Source organism: Plectrocnemia conspersa, unplaced genomic scaffold (assembly GCF_051122295.1).
Source record: "Plectrocnemia conspersa isolate PC_06_02 unplaced genomic scaffold, ASM5112229v1 ptg000014l, whole genome shotgun sequence".
Lineage (NCBI taxonomy): Eukaryota > Metazoa > Arthropoda > Insecta > Trichoptera > Polycentropodidae > Plectrocnemia > Plectrocnemia conspersa.
In genome coordinates, this window is record NW_028277178.1 from 1,477,819 (window position 1) to 1,495,404 (window position 17,586).

Here is a 17,586-nt window from a genome sequence, read left to right on the forward strand (position 1 = left end):
AACAGAGGTAGCGTAGTATTGATTGATCGATTGAGTTCAATAAATCTTAAGTGGTTCTAAACGTATAAAGTAAAATAGCACACTAAAATAATATGTTTTTAAATTAAAAATTATAATTAAGATTATAATTAAAGCAAATTATTAATGTATATTATTTATTATTTTTTACATTCGCCACCAGGCATACGTGGCGCTGTGCCAAGCGCAGTTGACGCAGGAGGCCGCCGAGCGGCGCGCGAGTCGCGGCTGCGAATTCACTTTATGGCCGTTTAAACGACAAGTTATGGCCAATAACCGTCAAACGAGTGCGCAGCATTAAGTATTTTTATGTCGGAAAAATCATTGATATATGCCCACTAGACCGCAGATAGCGTCGCGCGCGCGAATAAACACAACAAACGAAAAAATAATATATATGTTCAACATATAAATAGGGGATGGGGTAATGCCGAACACGCTGAACTTTCATCTTATTTATCGTCTTTTAGAAATAACAGCTTATAAAATGCAAAATAAATGCATTTCACGGTGTTTTATATAGTAGTTTAATAATGCAGACTAATCGAGAGTTAAAAACAAATATACGCGGAATTCATGTAAACGCTAAAAACATAGCTAAATAAAAATACATTCAATATATTTTTATTAAATGAAACGGTATTTATTTAAAAATAAATATAATTAAAATTTAAAAAAAAAGCAACTAGATAATACTATTGACAAGCGTATCTCAAAAAAATAAAAATAAATCTGCTCCTCAGAAATTTAGCACGTGATGTTCTTTTGAACGTTATTTTTGTGCCTGACTTTTAATAATACATATACTGTAATTAACATTATCTCAATTGTGCCTACAATAACATAACCTAACATATTTTAGCCCAACTTCGCATAGCATAGCATATCCCAAATCAATCTAACCTTACTCAAACTTTAATTAATTTTGCTGTATTTATTAGTTGCTCAAATTATACTACTAAATCACAAATTAAAACTATTAAGTAACAATTTACGCGTGAATTGAGTGATTTTTTTACGAATTTTATTCTGAAGGGTGGTCAGCCATAATGACTAAGTGGCTTTACAAAATCTCATAGTCAGTCGTTTATAGCTAAATATTATTACTATCTCGCATCAATTCATATTTTTCGAAAATAAATCAAATTTATCGTTACGCTGCTATTATTGTTTCACTACGCAAGTATCTTAAATACACCGGTCACAAAATAAAAAGTACGATCTGCTTGTTTTTTCAGCAAATTAGTCACCCCTCTATAAATTGTATAAATGCGATATGATAATTTACACGTGTCCGTCCGCGCACTGCGGAACACCGCGCTTTATTATCCTCGGCCAGTCCGGCGCTGGCAAAAGTCCGTGCAAAGTCAAGAGGTTCCGTGTTTTCGGGTGCACGCGATATCCGATCGTCGCGGAATTTGCATAAAAATATAATAAGCCCGCGCACGTACGACTCGTTTTTAACGCGACCCCCGAGCGCAAAGGGTTAGCCGCTGCACACTGCAATAGGTGGGAGCAGTGGTGGTGGGTGGTCGTTTGAGCTATCCGAAAGTTATGCATCACTTGTCCCGAATTTGCAATTTATACAGATTAACGCGTGCAAATGTACCGCCATGAATACAAAAGATGATTAAGAAGATTTATACAGCGGCTTAATGAAATTATCTTCTGCAGCGGAGCCCCTATCGCCCGGGGCGCCCGAATTGCGCGGGCGGTGCAAGTAGCGTAATTGTGTTTGGGGTCGTGTAATTCGATGATTGATTAAAACTATGCGCTAGCTTGTTTCGGGGAAAATTTGTATGAATGAAATTAGTGAGCTAAGAGAAAAGGAAATTAAAAACATACGACTGATACCAGCAAGTTATATAATTTATATAACCATGATAATGGTATTTATAATAAAGTCATCGAATCTTAGTAATGAAAAATGTAAATAAATCAGTAACTAATTTTGTTTCCTAATAAGATAAAATACTGCAACTTAATTGTATGTAATGTCAATGCAAAAGTAGATAAAAGTGAGAATTTTATTGATGATGGTTGCGGAGAGAAATTAAGGTAATAAACGTTAAATGCAGTTCTGCCATGCCAAAAAAAATAGTAGTAGCCACAGAAAAAATATCCGCAAGATTGCAATACTGATATTGTAAAAAATCAAATAAACAACAGGAAAATACAGAAATACGTTAACATCAGTAGAAACATATCTAGGTGCAAATATTTTAACCAATTATAATACTGTAGTAGTTATTATAAAAATTTAAAACATGATCGAAAAAAAACGTTATGCAAAAAATCTGCTCAGCAACAATGCCCACCCCCAGCCGCATACACGCACGCGCGTGTGCGCAGTGTGCGTATGTGTGAATGTTTGACGATACACAACCAAACGTACAAGTAAAAAATATGTTATCCGCGAATTTTAAAATACTATTAATAAAGCTATTTTTAAAAATGAATGCATTAAATAAGTATAACCTATATGTTCAAAATGCATAGCTTATATTGATAAAAATAAAGTTAACATATTTTTTAAACCATATACTGACCTTGAACGAAAAATAGTCAGAGCAAAACTAATTTTCGTAAATGTTAGATAATAAATAATTAGCATAATTTAATTGTAAATAGGTATAAGACCTGTAATTTCGTATGCTTGTACCCAATAAATCTTTAAATTTAGATAAATATTTCACTAATAATTGTGAATCTAAACTGTAATTTTTATTTTTATGTCATAATTTTGGGCTTTTTCTAAATACTTTATTTATTTAAACGATTATTGGTTTTAGCTTTTGTACAATATTATCTGTCTTTACTTTACTCGTAATATAGTATAGATTTTTTATATTGGCAATGTATTAAAAATGCCACAAAACTTAAAAAATATAGAATTAAGAGTCAATAGTATTTTTAATTAAAGTAAAGCTACTTAATTTTAATATTGCATTTATGAAAAAAAAGTATTAATAAATATATATAGAGCTTTCATTTTAAATTAATATACTGTGACTTATGGTAGTAAAGTATGAATTTTATTGCTGTAATAAATTAGTATTTTTCACTATATTTCATTAATTTAAATTTGTTAAATCTATGTACTAAATTAAACCTCAAAATTAAATTTAATTATTCAACATTTAAAAAAGTGACAAAATTAATGTAAGATATTTAAATATAATATAAGTCGGAGTAAATGTATATTTTAAGTTATGGTCTGAAGTTTGTAATGCATGTCCTTGTAACGTATTAAGGTGATGATTAAAAATAATAGCATGTAATTGAAATTTTACCTCATTTTTCTGTATTTGAGTAACAATATTCTGGCGCTAAGAAAATGTTTAAATTCATTTTTTGTGTGCAATAATTTGAATTTTAAGGAATATTATTTTTTTGGGGTGGTCAGCTATAATGACTCGTTGTTTATTGTACAAAACTGTGTTGTGTAATTTAAAAATACTTTAAATGTCAAATATATATAATGCTTTTTATTTAAAAAGATTTCTAACATAATTTAATTTTTAGGATTTTTTTAACAAAATTTAAGATAACGTCATGTGTTAAAAATAATATTGAATATTGGGTTAAATTGCATTGATTTTATTTGAGCTAGATAATATATGTTTGCTATAGGAATTTAAGATTTTGTTATGTGATGATATTTAAAAAAAATATTGCAATATTTAGTTAAAAAAATTTAGATGAAATTCACAAGGTGACGCGCAGTGAACCAAGTTTTAATTATTCCTCACCGCTCAATAATTGACATGGAGAATTTTTGTTTAACCAGAGCTAACGTGGCGGCACACAAAATTTTCAAGAACAGTTTAATAATTCAAGCCGGTTGTGTGCGCGGATAGCTCGAGTTTTATAAGCCAGACGGTTAAAAGTCTGCCTGCCGGTATCAAAACTTTGCTGTGCGGTATAATTAATACTCGAAAAGTGAACAACTCGAAGAATCGCGCTAAGGCGGTCCTTGGGACAATTTAATAAAGGGCCCATAATAACTCCTTGCGACGCACAAACACTACACGTGCCTGAAATCATAGACGACCGACTATCGGGGGCGGATTGGGAGAAACGGTTTTGTGTGTGGGTTTATTCAGTTTAAATACGCAAACCAAATGGGATGGCTCTAATTAATGAGATATATTTTACTATAAATACATTATATACTTGGATTTTACCGATAGTGACTATAAAGATAGAATGTTATTTTTTGCTTTAATAAAGTGTTAGTGTATCAATCTACTTTTTATTTTTTTCATTAAACTTATTTATAATCTAATTTTAGACAGCACATTAACGTTATTTTATAATTAAGATGTGCTAGCTTAGTTAAAAATAAATTAATTTTCACATATCTGAAATAAAAGCTTTTTTAAATTGCGTATCAGAACGGATATAACTTGGAGAAAGGCACTAGAAAGTCGGTGTTAAATGGAAATAAACTTGGTTTGAACAGGTTCATGAATCCCTCGATTACACATACATCCATACCTCGATATACGGCCACTCTTTATACGGCATTTCGCTATAACGGCCCTCTTCAATTAAGGCATGTTTTCGATTTACGGCCTAAAATGTTTCGCTATAACGGCAAAAAAAACTTTTTTTCGATGTCAATTTTAAAAAACATTTAAAAATAGATTTAATTTGCATAATTTGAAAATGAAAGGTAAAGCAGCTAGCGCCGGTGAGGCCGCATCTAAGGAATATCCCAACATTTTAAAGGGAATTATTGAAAGAGGTGGTTATAAACCTGAACAAGTGTTTAACGTAGACGAAACAGGGCTTTATTGGAACCGAAAAATCTACGCCTGGTTATAAGGTGTCTAAAGAACGATTAACTTTGCTACTTAGTGCAAATGCCGCGGGTGATTTTAAGCTAAAACCACTTTTAATATATTTGTCCAAAATCTAAGGCCTCTTAAAGGACTAAATAAAAATCAATTACCCGTCATATGGAGATCCAACAAGAAAGCTTGGATGACTAAAGCTACTTTTAAAAAATCTAAAAATCACTTTTGTACAGAAATATTTGCGAGATAATAACTCAAGCAACAAGGCTTTGCTAATTTTGGATAATGCACCAGGGCATCCTATTAATTTATCCGAATTATCTGAAGATGTCATGATTGAGTACCTTCCGAAAAATACAACAGCTCTGATCCAACCAATGGATCAGGGTGCAATAGCCACTTTTAAGGCATATTACCTACGCCGAACTTTCCGACAACTTATAAGGGAAACCAATGGCAAATCTTTAATTAAAACATTTTGGAAAAAGTATAACATCAAGGATGCTGTTAACAGCATCAGTGAATCATGGAAGGAATTAAAATTAGCAACAATGAACCATGTTTGGAAAAAAATATGGCCAGAATGTGTAAAAAGTACTGATGCAGAAGTTAATTGCCTTCTTGAAATTAGGCAAAACATTTTGGATCTAGCACATGATCTCGGCTTTGAAGGTTTGAACGAACGTGATGTGCTTGATCTACTTGAAGCTGAAAGGAAACCCTTTTTATATGAGGAACTTGTTCAGTTGCAAGCAGAACCAGCATTTGATGAAGAGACAGAGCCTGTTGTATTCAAACAGCTAACATCAAAAAATTTGTCGAAAGCTTTTTCCTATTTCGAACAAGGAATAAACATTCTCCTTGAAAACGATCCTGACGTCGAATGTAGCGGTAAAGTTTCTCGAGGAATTAACTCAGCCATTAGCTGTTATAAATCACTGAAGAACGAAATAGACAAAAAGGCAAGACAAACAACGTTGGACAATTTTTTTAAGCCAGGCCTATCCTTACCAGACAAAAATGAGAACGACAGTGATCTGTAGGTTACCGTTTCTTCATCGTCTTTAGATTAAAGCTATTTTAAAAAAAATATGTATGTATTCATACACATATTTTATGTAACATGAAGTAGTTTCATTTTTGTTTATGGATTATTGTTGGTTTTTGGAGTCTGTTATTATTTTATGTACAAATGTATGTACTTGTTATGTATGTATTTTTGATTTAAATTAAATAAAAAGATAAAATGCATTTTAAATGATAAACCATGTTACATATTTAACAAATTTGGAACCGATCCCATTGAATTTGTATGAATTTGTATTAGAATACTTGATTTTTTATACGGCTTTTCGCTTTGCGGCCAAGTTTCGTGGAACGTATCTAGGCCGTAAAGCGAGGTATGGGTGTATTATAAAATGTCGACGTTATAATTATTACTTAATTTAAATCAATGGTATTTGACTAGACAAAAACAAAAAGTTTACCCTGAATCATGAACATGTAAAAAAATTAAGACATCGAAATTTCCATAATTTAAGAACTAGCACTGAATATTTTTGTAATGAAACGGTCACGGGAAACAATATATCACTGAAAGACAAAAATAACCGTAAGGTCACAACTTTCAGAGGTTTATAATTCCGATCGATCAATACAGATTAGGCTTATATTGATATATCCATTGCCACAGATGGTTGAAGTAATGATTAATTAATTAATATTGAATTATTTATCGAAAACTTTTAATTATTGAACTAAATCATGTTAAATGTTTAAAAAAGTCCATTTTTACACACCCTTCTTTAGGCAATCTACGCTGTATATATTTGACTACAGTTAATTATATTAAAGCATAATGTGTTAATGTATAAAACAAGTCTTCATATAACACAATAAAATGTAAAACTCTAAAACATTTTTATAGCCGATAAAACAAACGTCACAAAACACATGTTCATTATCCTAAACTGCGCGCATAAACCATATCAGTTTAATGGTGCCATTTATGAACTTTTGTCATACGTCGAACTCTAAATTCTTTCTCTATTTAAAGCACGCTCAACGAGCATAATAACAAGGGGGCTGGAGGCAGAAGAAGAAGAAGAAAAAAAACGAAGCGACAATAAAAACTTTTTTATTGCCTCTACGAGGATCGTTTAGGGCGGCGTAATAAAATTAGTATTGGCCCGGATTCGAAGTCCGAATCGGCACAATACAACTTTTTGGCACCTGGAGTTTGGGGAAATTTCAATAACTGCTAAGGGGAGGCGCCGCTCGTTCTATTGCTGTATAGCAGGGGGCGGACTGGTAAATTAAGACGTTCGAGGTGGAAAATTATTTAAAATCGATGAACAAAAATACATCATGATGTAGTGAGAGTTGTTCATTAATGAAATAAGTATTTATAAATTTAATTTATAATTACACTTGACGTAACCTAATCTAATACAAACTTAACCTTACTTCACTTAGCATACCTTACGTAAACTAATAACTCAATATATTTATGTATACGGCAGAATTAAATTATATTTTAATATTAATAATAATAAAACGTGGGAGTAGCTGTGCATATAATCTATAAATTTAACATTATAAATAAATATTACCTATAAAGCGGAATTCCAGCATCGTCTCTGAACCAGAACACCATGTGGACTTTGTCGTGTTGCGACGAGTTGATGTCGCATGGAAACTCAGCAATTTTCCCCTCAACCGCCTGAACGTCGACAGTTCTCACTGGAAAAACAAGAATAAGAAAGTATGAAAAATGATCGGAGAGACACATTTTTAAAATTTTTGCTGCGCGACTGTTGAATTCGATATGTCAGCTATTCGGAAGCACATTTTACGCCAAATTAAATTTCATTTCTGAAACGTCCGCGGCGAAGAGCGAACAAATCGAATATGCATTTCGACATTTTGCAAATGAACAGTTTCGCCCTGCGATTTACGTTCTCTGAAATTTTTATTGATGTATTACTTCAAGGCTATGAGTAATACACCATATACCTTTTCAACTTTATTATTTTAGGATTTTATTAAGGCAAAATGCGCGTATAACGTAGCTCAGTAGAAAGTGCCAAAAGGTGTTTTACAACCAAACCCTTGAGATACTCAAGAACCAGACGTCAATAACGACCGCAACAGACCTTGCGATCTCGCAGAAACGCAGTTTTGAAATCACGTATCGTTCTTAAGAGATATAGTTTTTAATTCAACCTCCACATGCTCTTTAAAGTGATTCCGAGATCTTTAATGGAAGTATCTCTCGTCAAAATAATTCCATTGAGATCGTAGGAATAAACTGATGGCGAACGGGATCGAGTAAATGACACAGTATGCCATTTTCCGACACTAAAGAGCAGAAAAGCCCATCTCCATAGACAGTCTAAATCACTCTGTAGAGAGGAGTCCGCAAATATAATTTTAAATCATCTGCGAACAGAAGAAAACTTGAACTTGTAACTGCCGTATTTATGTCATTAATAAATAACATATAGAGCAGAGGACCCAGGTTGGACCCTTGAGGAATCTCCGAAGGGGTGAAATATTCTTTCGACAATCAGCTGCCATAGGTTACAAACTGTCTATGATAGCAATTGAGGTTCGACAATTTTTTTAATAATAATTCATGACAAACCATGGCCTTCTCAAAATCTGTATATACGACGTCTATTTGAATTCCTGTATCGAGAGATTTTGTCACCGTTTTGCTGAAAGGCAATAGAATAGTAACAGAAGAACAGGCGGGAAGCTGTTGGTCCAGCAAAACTTGTCAAAAGTCATTAAAGACATATCTTGGATAATTATTTCAAACAATTTAGCAGGAACTGACAACACTGCGACTGCTCTATAGTTCTTTATACACAATTTCATGAATAGGGGTGACTTTTGTGCATTTTCATAGATAAGGAAATGATCCTGTCTTGAGAATTAAATTAAAAGCGGCGAGACTGACATCGCAACCCTTCAAAATCAAATTGGGCACAGAAGAACCTGTCTGCAATTTATCAAAACCGTATTTAAGATCTGAGCGTTCAGTTTCTATGATCGTCAGTATTGAAGATCTTGAACTAGAATAAGGAAACGATTAAGTAGAAGGCGAAAAATATTTTTGAAAACAGAACATATTGCGCAATATTTTGTTAAACTAAATTAACAAACACTTAACACGTGCTCTTAATGAACAAAATTCCTCGAGAGCAGACGGATCTTTTTCATAAATGATGGAAGGCGTGCTTTCTTTTTAGTAATGAAATGCTCTCGGGAGAAAAATATCTAGGGTATATCACGTGCGTGCGTGCGTGCTGATCGAAAGCACCTCATAGAACGCCGTTAGGGAAGATTTAACATCAACGCACTCGCTGTCTCAATTCCAGTGCATACTTAAAAGTAATTTATTCAATAAATCAAAAGATACAAAATTTCAAAACGACCATTCGCATACATTCCATTTGCTCACGCATTCCACCTCATTCGTAATTATGCGCCACGGACGCCGTACGAAGCACAGATGAGTCGCGACCGTATCGCCACGGCCTTCCTAAGAAGCTCTCACAAAAACTCTCATTTATGCTTAGAAATTACATTACAAAACTGTTTGGTATATAGAGCCATCGATAAAGAAACGTTTAAAATTATTATTTCTTAAATAGATAGAATTAAATGTTTTAACGTAGCCAGGGCTGTCTCAAGGAACTTGCGCTATTTGTAATTTTTAATAACAATTGAAAATTGGTGTATAAATTGTCTAAAATTATTTTTGTTTCTTAAGGCTAAAACGTAATAAAGCCAGTAAGGGCTGTCCTCCGATTTGAAAATTTGTAATATGATACTTCTCGACCAAATTAACCGCGTTAGACGATGGAGTGATCAATATATTCTTCACAAAAATATAAAAATCTTTGTATAAAAATGTTAGTTTGCTAATAAAGCGAAATTAATTCATTATTGTTTTGTTGTGACAACCCTGACACTTTGATGTTTAACTACCACAAACCAACCATATGCTCTTTTTGGGTTGTAAAAGTCCTCGGCTAGTACGTAAGACTTCACTTATATTTTTTTTCGATTCTAAAATTAGCTATCATTACAGTGATATATTACGCTAAGATACTTTGGCACATAAAAGGTTAAGTCTCTTTGTATGGACTTGTAAAACACTGAAGAACAATTTTGCATATATACAGACTAGGGATTCCAATCCCGGGATCCCGGACGATTTTCAATACCCGATGAGCCCCGGGATTATAAAACATAATCCCGAATTTTTCGGATTGGTTGATTTATCAAGCACAATCGAATTATTATTGACAACATCGTTATATTTCGTGTACAAACTTGCGCGAGTTGCACATGTCATCTGTGAATCTTTGAGGCTGTGAGTCTGAACGTGCTTTTTAGCAGCAGGCTGCTTAGGAACCAAAATCAGATCAAGGCTAAATGATAAAACACTTGATGCTTTGATGTTACTTCGTGAGTTTTATTCAAAATAATGTTTTCAATTAATTGTGTCTATGAATGTACATAGTATGTACATACATTGTCAAAAGTTCATTTTTATCTTCTCAAATAAATATATAAGACCTTCCCTTTTTTATTTTTATTATATTATTTTCTATTTTAAGTCCAAGACTAAAATATACGTACTTTATACATTGTAATTTATAAAAAACAAATGTAAAAATATATTGTATTATTCATTTTAAATTATTTTTATCGATAAAATAACATGAAAAATATCCCGGGACTGGTCCCGGGATCCCGGGATCGACTAATTGCAATACCGAAATCCCGGGATCAAAATTTTGGCCCGGGATTGGAATCCCTAATACAGACAATATCGATTTAAAACAAAAGTTATAGTAAACTATGGTACTTATGAAATGCCTAATTATCAAAATGGATTCGTCTAGATTTTTAATAATATTTTAAAATTGTATGCAATATTCAGAGACGTAAATAAAATCAAGAACATGATTGTAAGTTACTTTTGATGATTTATTAGACACTACACAGTAAATACTACTCTTTTAAAACATTATTAGAAATTTTTAATAGTACATAAACTCAAAACTTCAGTACCACAGCAATAGAAATCAAAATATAATTTTCACATCTGATTTACTACTGAATAAAAACAAATATTTTTATAATCACGACAACCCTTTTTATTATTCTCACGATGAAATTAGTTGCAAAATACAAGCCAAAAGGGTATTAGAAAACTAATTGCGTTCTTTTGATATTGTCAGCGTAAACTAACAATATTTTTGTATCCGAGTGGACGTCCATTAATTGTTAAATAACAATTTCGAAGCATAAAAACCGTAGGTTTTACTCAAATAAAGACAATAAAGAGTCGGCGCCTCGAAAAGGTTTGACAATAAAATAATTTATATACTAGCTTTTTATCATTTATAAAAGTTTTAGTAAATGAATCAGCGCGAGTTATTTAATATTTGTAAAAAATGTTATATAGTGAAATAATACATGCAAACTAATCCATACAAAGTTATGAAATTGACAAGGTGTATATTAAAACTATACGTATGTTCTAAAACAATGGAGTTCAAACTCATTAGGCAGAGGAGTTACTTTGAAGAAATAAATTACATAGTGTGCTAATCAGACCTTATCATAAACTAATTAATTTAGCGGTGAGCAACCTTTTTACACTTGATGGTCTCAAATATATGTTCCCAAAAACTGTTGTTTCAATTGAAGTCGTTCAACGAACAGCGGAAAATATTATACATGATGACACATTTGAGTATATTTGAATAATCGTCGCAAATTATAGAAATTGCTTTCAAAGGCACAAGTTAAATTAGTGAAAAGCAGATTTGTAGCTAATTATAAAAAAATAAGTAACGCCGTATTAAACTCTTTAATAAATTCATTTTTCGCTACAACCACTATCAATAACTTTAACCAGAGTTTTTTAACTTGGATTCACTGAGTTTGAACGAAGTATAAAGCAAGAATAGGTGCTGATCAACAACATGAATAGAAAATAAAATAAAAAAACTGCTTCCCTCTTCACGTAAACCATGATTCAGCACATTCAAAATCCAGGGTTTAGCTCATTTCGTAGATGATTAGATTCTTTAGAAGCAGACGTAAAAAAATAATCTCACTTGTACAATAGCACAAGCATACGAACTGTAGTATACGTAATTTAAATTATTGCATAATAATAATAAAGAATCAAATATTTGGTCTCACATTTAAAAAAATCCTGACAAAAAGAACTGAAAAACTGTTTATTATTTAAAAAAAATCGAAGTAAAATATTGAAACTGCCCAATTTAAATGATATAAGGGGTGAAAAGTGATTAACCACGACAATGCCAAATCATATGTTTTTATTGAGACTAGATAAAAAATATTGCACCAGACTAGGGTGATAATCATGAACTTTTAGCTTCAGACTATTATTTGTGTAGAGCTTTGCGAACATATATTGATGTAAATAGTAAAAGGATCAGATTATATACTAAAACCAATATCTTAATATAGATTTAAACACTAAATATTTTCAACTACATTCTTTTTTAACAAGGATTTATTATTAGCTTTAAACATGTTCAAATTAAACTACTCATATTCTATGTCACAATATTAAACATTTCTAATTATTAATAAATTTATAAATATAAAAAAAAATAAAAATATAATTATATAAAAAATAAATCTTCGTATAGTACAAAGCTAAATTATAGTAGTGTTTGTATGCATATTTGAAAGTGCATTTCGCGTAAATTATTTGGAAGAGCTTTCCCCATTTAAACCTTCATAAATCTTACTGTGAAGTAGCGCTCATTGAGATAGCGGAATTCCAAAGATTCGCCTGTCGGAAGGATGAACATTTAACTTCATAGTCATAGCTGGCGCTCTTCAATTTTGGCAGCTTGTCGACTTTAATGAACCATTGTCGATTGCGAGTAGAGCTAATTGAAAAGCGCGAATCGCGGATAATCGATTAACCGCACTCTCTACTGCTCGAATCACCTAACGAGCGCAAAGATTCCAAGACGTGCGGAGTGGGTGACAGGGGTGATTGGAATGGAACTGATGATAATTATCACGGATGTAGCTATGATGTAATTAGCAGCCAAAACTCGAAGCGTACAACGTTGTTATGCCTTAATCAAAGATACACTCTGCGTCGCGTAGTTTTGTAGTATAATTCGTTGTGACACCCAGATTCGTCTGGGTCCGACTGAAATTAATTCAGCTGTTATATAAAGACAATATAAATTTATGTTTAATATACACCATTGTCTCAGTTTCCTAAATATTAACAAGGAAACTGCATTTGATGGAAGGCGAGCGTCAAATACTTAGGTGTACTAGGTGAAACTCAAGTATAAAAAGTTTACTGCCGCTATGGTCTTAAAACTGATATATATCATAAAATATTTTTTTAATATATAAACAGATATTTAGACAGTTAATAACATATGCTTGCTAGGGGTAAAGTAACACCTATATATTTTTTCTTAACTAAATCGAAGAACTTTGCCATATTCATACAAAAAAATTTAACAAAAATATCATGCGAGACCATATTGACTTTACTCAGCTCCAAAATCTATGATGTCTAAGACAAAATAAACCTAAATTTATATAATAATATATAATTTTTAAGCACATCGTGTTTTAGAGGCATATATTTTTTTAATAGCTCAAGACCCCAGTTATGTAAATAAATATAAATAATCTTAATATTATTTTTTACTGTTAAATATGTTTTAAGAAAATAATAATACACGTACTAAAAAAATAATAACAAAATTTTAATCAGTACATATTAATATAATTTGATATTTTTTCGAACATGAAAAAATCAAAATACCTCGTGACATTTAGGTTGGTACTAATAAAGACGGTTGTTATTTTTTTCATGTTGATATTTTGTAAAAGAAATATTATTTACTATATATTAAATATATTATATTATATATAGATATTCTGTACGCTTCTGCGCTCATTAGACGATGGTCCCTGACAGCTTGCAGTATTCATAAAGGCGTTCAGATAACGCCATCGGGTCCGGTAATTTTTGGTTGGCAAAAACCCTACCTAGACACCGACAGTAATCTCTGTGGCACTAGATTACCACCCGAGGACATAATTTCCTACGAAATTACACCCTACGATCCGTTCCCGGGAAATATTGCTTTTATATTATGAACACGCTTAATTTCTCTCATCAAACTTATAGTTATGCTTGAATAATATTTTTTTAAATAAATTCATTTAATTTTGATAATATCACAAGTTATATATAAAATATTTTTTTATACATAACTTGTGAAAGTAATAAAAAAATAACATAAGAATTGGTCGATTCTGATTTACAAACCTAAGTTAACTTTAAAGTGAACAATAGAAAGAACTCTTCAAAATTATTTAAAAAAAAATGCAAAAACTAATGGGGACCGATTTATTTAGCTATAAGATATGTGGTATAGTCTCGAAAGGCTGCTGTCCCGGCGGAGGATTCTTTGATGGGGTCAGTCGGCCAAAGACGAGAACTTGGAGAATGATTGTTAGTTATGGTATTGGCTTTTTATAGTCTAGAATTATGGGTTTACAGCGATTTAAATGATAATTTATATATTTTTGAAAATAAATCTTATTTAAAATCTCTGCTAAAAATAAAATGGTTTCGATAAACATTGCTATCACATTTAGGCGGAATACTATTTACTTAATACGACTTTTTAACTTTAATGTAACTTAATTTTCTTGAAGCAAAATCTTATTTTTTTACTTCACATTTTTTTGGGAAAATGCGACAATAAGTGTAAAAGAAAATTTATCAAAGCTTGAAATATTTATTAAATATAAATTGTAGTTATACATAATAATAATAATACTTTTACTACATTATTGTGGTAAAAGTATTGCTAGTGTTCTACCACAGATTTATGGGCAACTAAATAAATCGGTCCCTACAGTACCCTCCCCCTAGAAATTTAAAACTGCAAAGTTCAACTAGTAAGGAAGATAATTGTTGAATGCTGGATCGTTGCTGTGTAGAAAGCAAACACATTCTGAATTAATTTTTTGGCACATACCTCATTCTAGATAGGATTTATAAATAAATCGAGACTATCCATCATTATTGAAGCAAAATAAGTCGCAATAGCTTTATAAAAACTTTAATTGTGACGTTTTAAGAATTCAGTTTTTGTTTTGTCGGCCTTTGACAAACGATTGCGTATCAAACAAACATTTAAAATCAAAGTATTTTCCAAAAGTACCCGGACCACTAAATACTGCGTTGGTCGGTGCTAAATACAAAAGAATGCATCGAATATCTTTGCTAAAGATAGCAAGTATTCTACCACTAACTATATATTTATAATATAATTGAACACATTGGTCAGTCGAGCGTGAAAAGGTAGCGAGCGTCCTCATATATACATATAAAATAATATGTATTAGACAATAATAAAGAGTCTGGTCCCGCCCCGAATCGTCGACATTTGGCCAGATTATTAAGGACTAATACTAGGACTATAAAATATAAGTATATAAATACGAGAATGGTTGTACTAAATCAGGAACTTTGGCAGGAAATAAACTTTCTCCAAGAAATACATTTATACACTATAGTTAAAATCATTATTTTGCTTTCAACTTATACCAAACATAAAAAAATAACTTTCTCAAAGAACTTTATTTAGCCACGCTTCAGAATAGAACAACGAGAGATTAAGCAAACTTACACCAAAAATAATAACGACAAAGCAATTGAGACGAACATCAGAAGCCATAGAAGGCAGCTGTTTTTACTTTAACTGTCTAGTCCGGTTCAGCTAAATAGTCACGTGAGTTCCAAAATATTAAGCAAATCATCGATAAGACTTAAATACTACGCGACCTAGTTACTACAAAAAGAACATATAAGAAATAAAATGCACTAATAAAACAGTAATAAACAAAAATTTAAAAGAAACTCGCTAAAAGCTCACGTCATATTCGACAAGAATGCGATCGTTAATAAATTTATTTTATGAAGTGCATAAAAACACAGCATTTGCTGCTTGCATGTAAGAAGAAATTAAAATAACATGTTAAAATTTTTTCAGGACATATTCCAGGATGTGATATTTTTTTTTGATTGTTGGAATTTTGTTAAAAATATTATGTATGCTTCATTAACTTTCATTTGTACAGAAAAACACAAATAAACAAATTAGCTTTGCTCGCTTTCACTTCAAATATTTTAAAAATAAAAGTCAATTTTTACTTTAGCGAAGACATTCAGATGCAAAATTTGAGTAGCTGAATATTACACTCATAGCTTAGTAACTTTAATATTCAGATTAGATTGAAAGCCACACACAAGTAAGCAAAAATCAGTCGGCAGTTCAACTCAAGATTTAAGACATCCAGTAACTAAGATTATTAAAACAATCTGTATACCCACAAACGCAGCAAATTAATAATATACAGTTGATTTTTTGTAAAATAAAATATAGCAAATTATTAAATGTAAATGGTAAAACTATGATGGCAGTAATATATTTATAATTTAAAAATCTATATTGAAAATAAACATGATGTGAAATTATGATAATATGCCCTGCAGACTTTAGTTCAGTTACATAACTTATTTTATTGCTGCTTATCATAGCACTAGTCATCGTTTATATAGGTCAACCATATATGTACAAAAAATATGTTATATGACATAATTACACATATACAAAAAACACATTATCATTTTAATTGTGTAATATATTTTCATAATAAAAAAAACATATACGAGAAGAATTTTAAGCAAACTCCCTTTAGGCAGTTAAATAATAATGTATACGACATACATGTACATACACCCACACGCGTTTAAATTCTTAAAATATATTTATAAAAAAATTACAAGAAGCCTACACACGCATAACGACATTTGTCTGACACACACAATAAAAAGAATTATCAAATATCGAGTGCCGATCACGTCGGGTCAATCGCTACCCAGAGATACGCTTTTCGTTTTGGACCTCAGTGTCGAGGGTCGACCCTTTATACGGCGGGAGCGCTGGAGGGAGGGAGTATAATGGTAGTGGGTTGGGTTCTTTATCGCGACCCTTCGTTCTGTCGCTCTCCGTTTTAATATGTCGCATAACACAACTTTGATATTTATTTTCTTCCCACATATGAGCTTTTGTTCCTTGAGTGTGTGTGTATCGACACATCTTTCGTTTCACGTTATTATCGTGTTCCGATCGTTAACGTGTGTGGACGTAATAGGGTCGGCTTCTAAACGAGCCGTAAAATTATAATCACATAAAGATTCTAGCAGACTTTTAGAAATATACATAATTCAATTGTGATGTTACGGTATACATATTATTTTGTATGTTCGCATCACTGTCAGGTATTAACGAAAAACGTAAGCTAAAATGTCGACACGAATTCTATACGAGGCTTACATAATCAAAAAGTTAAAGTAAATGTGATTAATATGAATAAACGACCGACATCCATACAAGGTCAACGTAGATAAAAAATATGGAAAAACAAACGCTGAGAATTATTAAAATTATTATATAAATCGTTTCTACATGCTTGTGAGACGTAAGAGTCTTGAATAACTCCTGTCCTTTTTGTGATATATGGTTAACTTTTAACAAAATTCTTTTTAGGAAAAAACAAAACACCACCTTTATCCCTGCAGTTATTAAGGCAAGCAAATTAATGGTAACGTAAATAAAATTTACTGAAAATTCCATTTATAAAA

The 17,586-nt window shown here is 31.6% G+C and overlaps 1 protein-coding gene across 1 annotated transcript in view; it reads right to left on the bottom strand.

The window, feature by feature from the left end:
• Nucleotides 1-17,586, bottom strand: part of LOC148225949 (kin of IRRE-like protein 1) — a 152,843-nt gene that overhangs the window by 79,912 nt on the left and 55,345 nt on the right. The window contains exon 3 of the mRNA XM_088203691.1: nucleotides 7,433-7,562. Coding sequence (XP_088059817.1) covers nucleotides 7,433-7,562 — 130 coding nt within the window. The remainder of the gene's footprint in view (nucleotides 1-7,432; nucleotides 7,563-17,586) is intronic.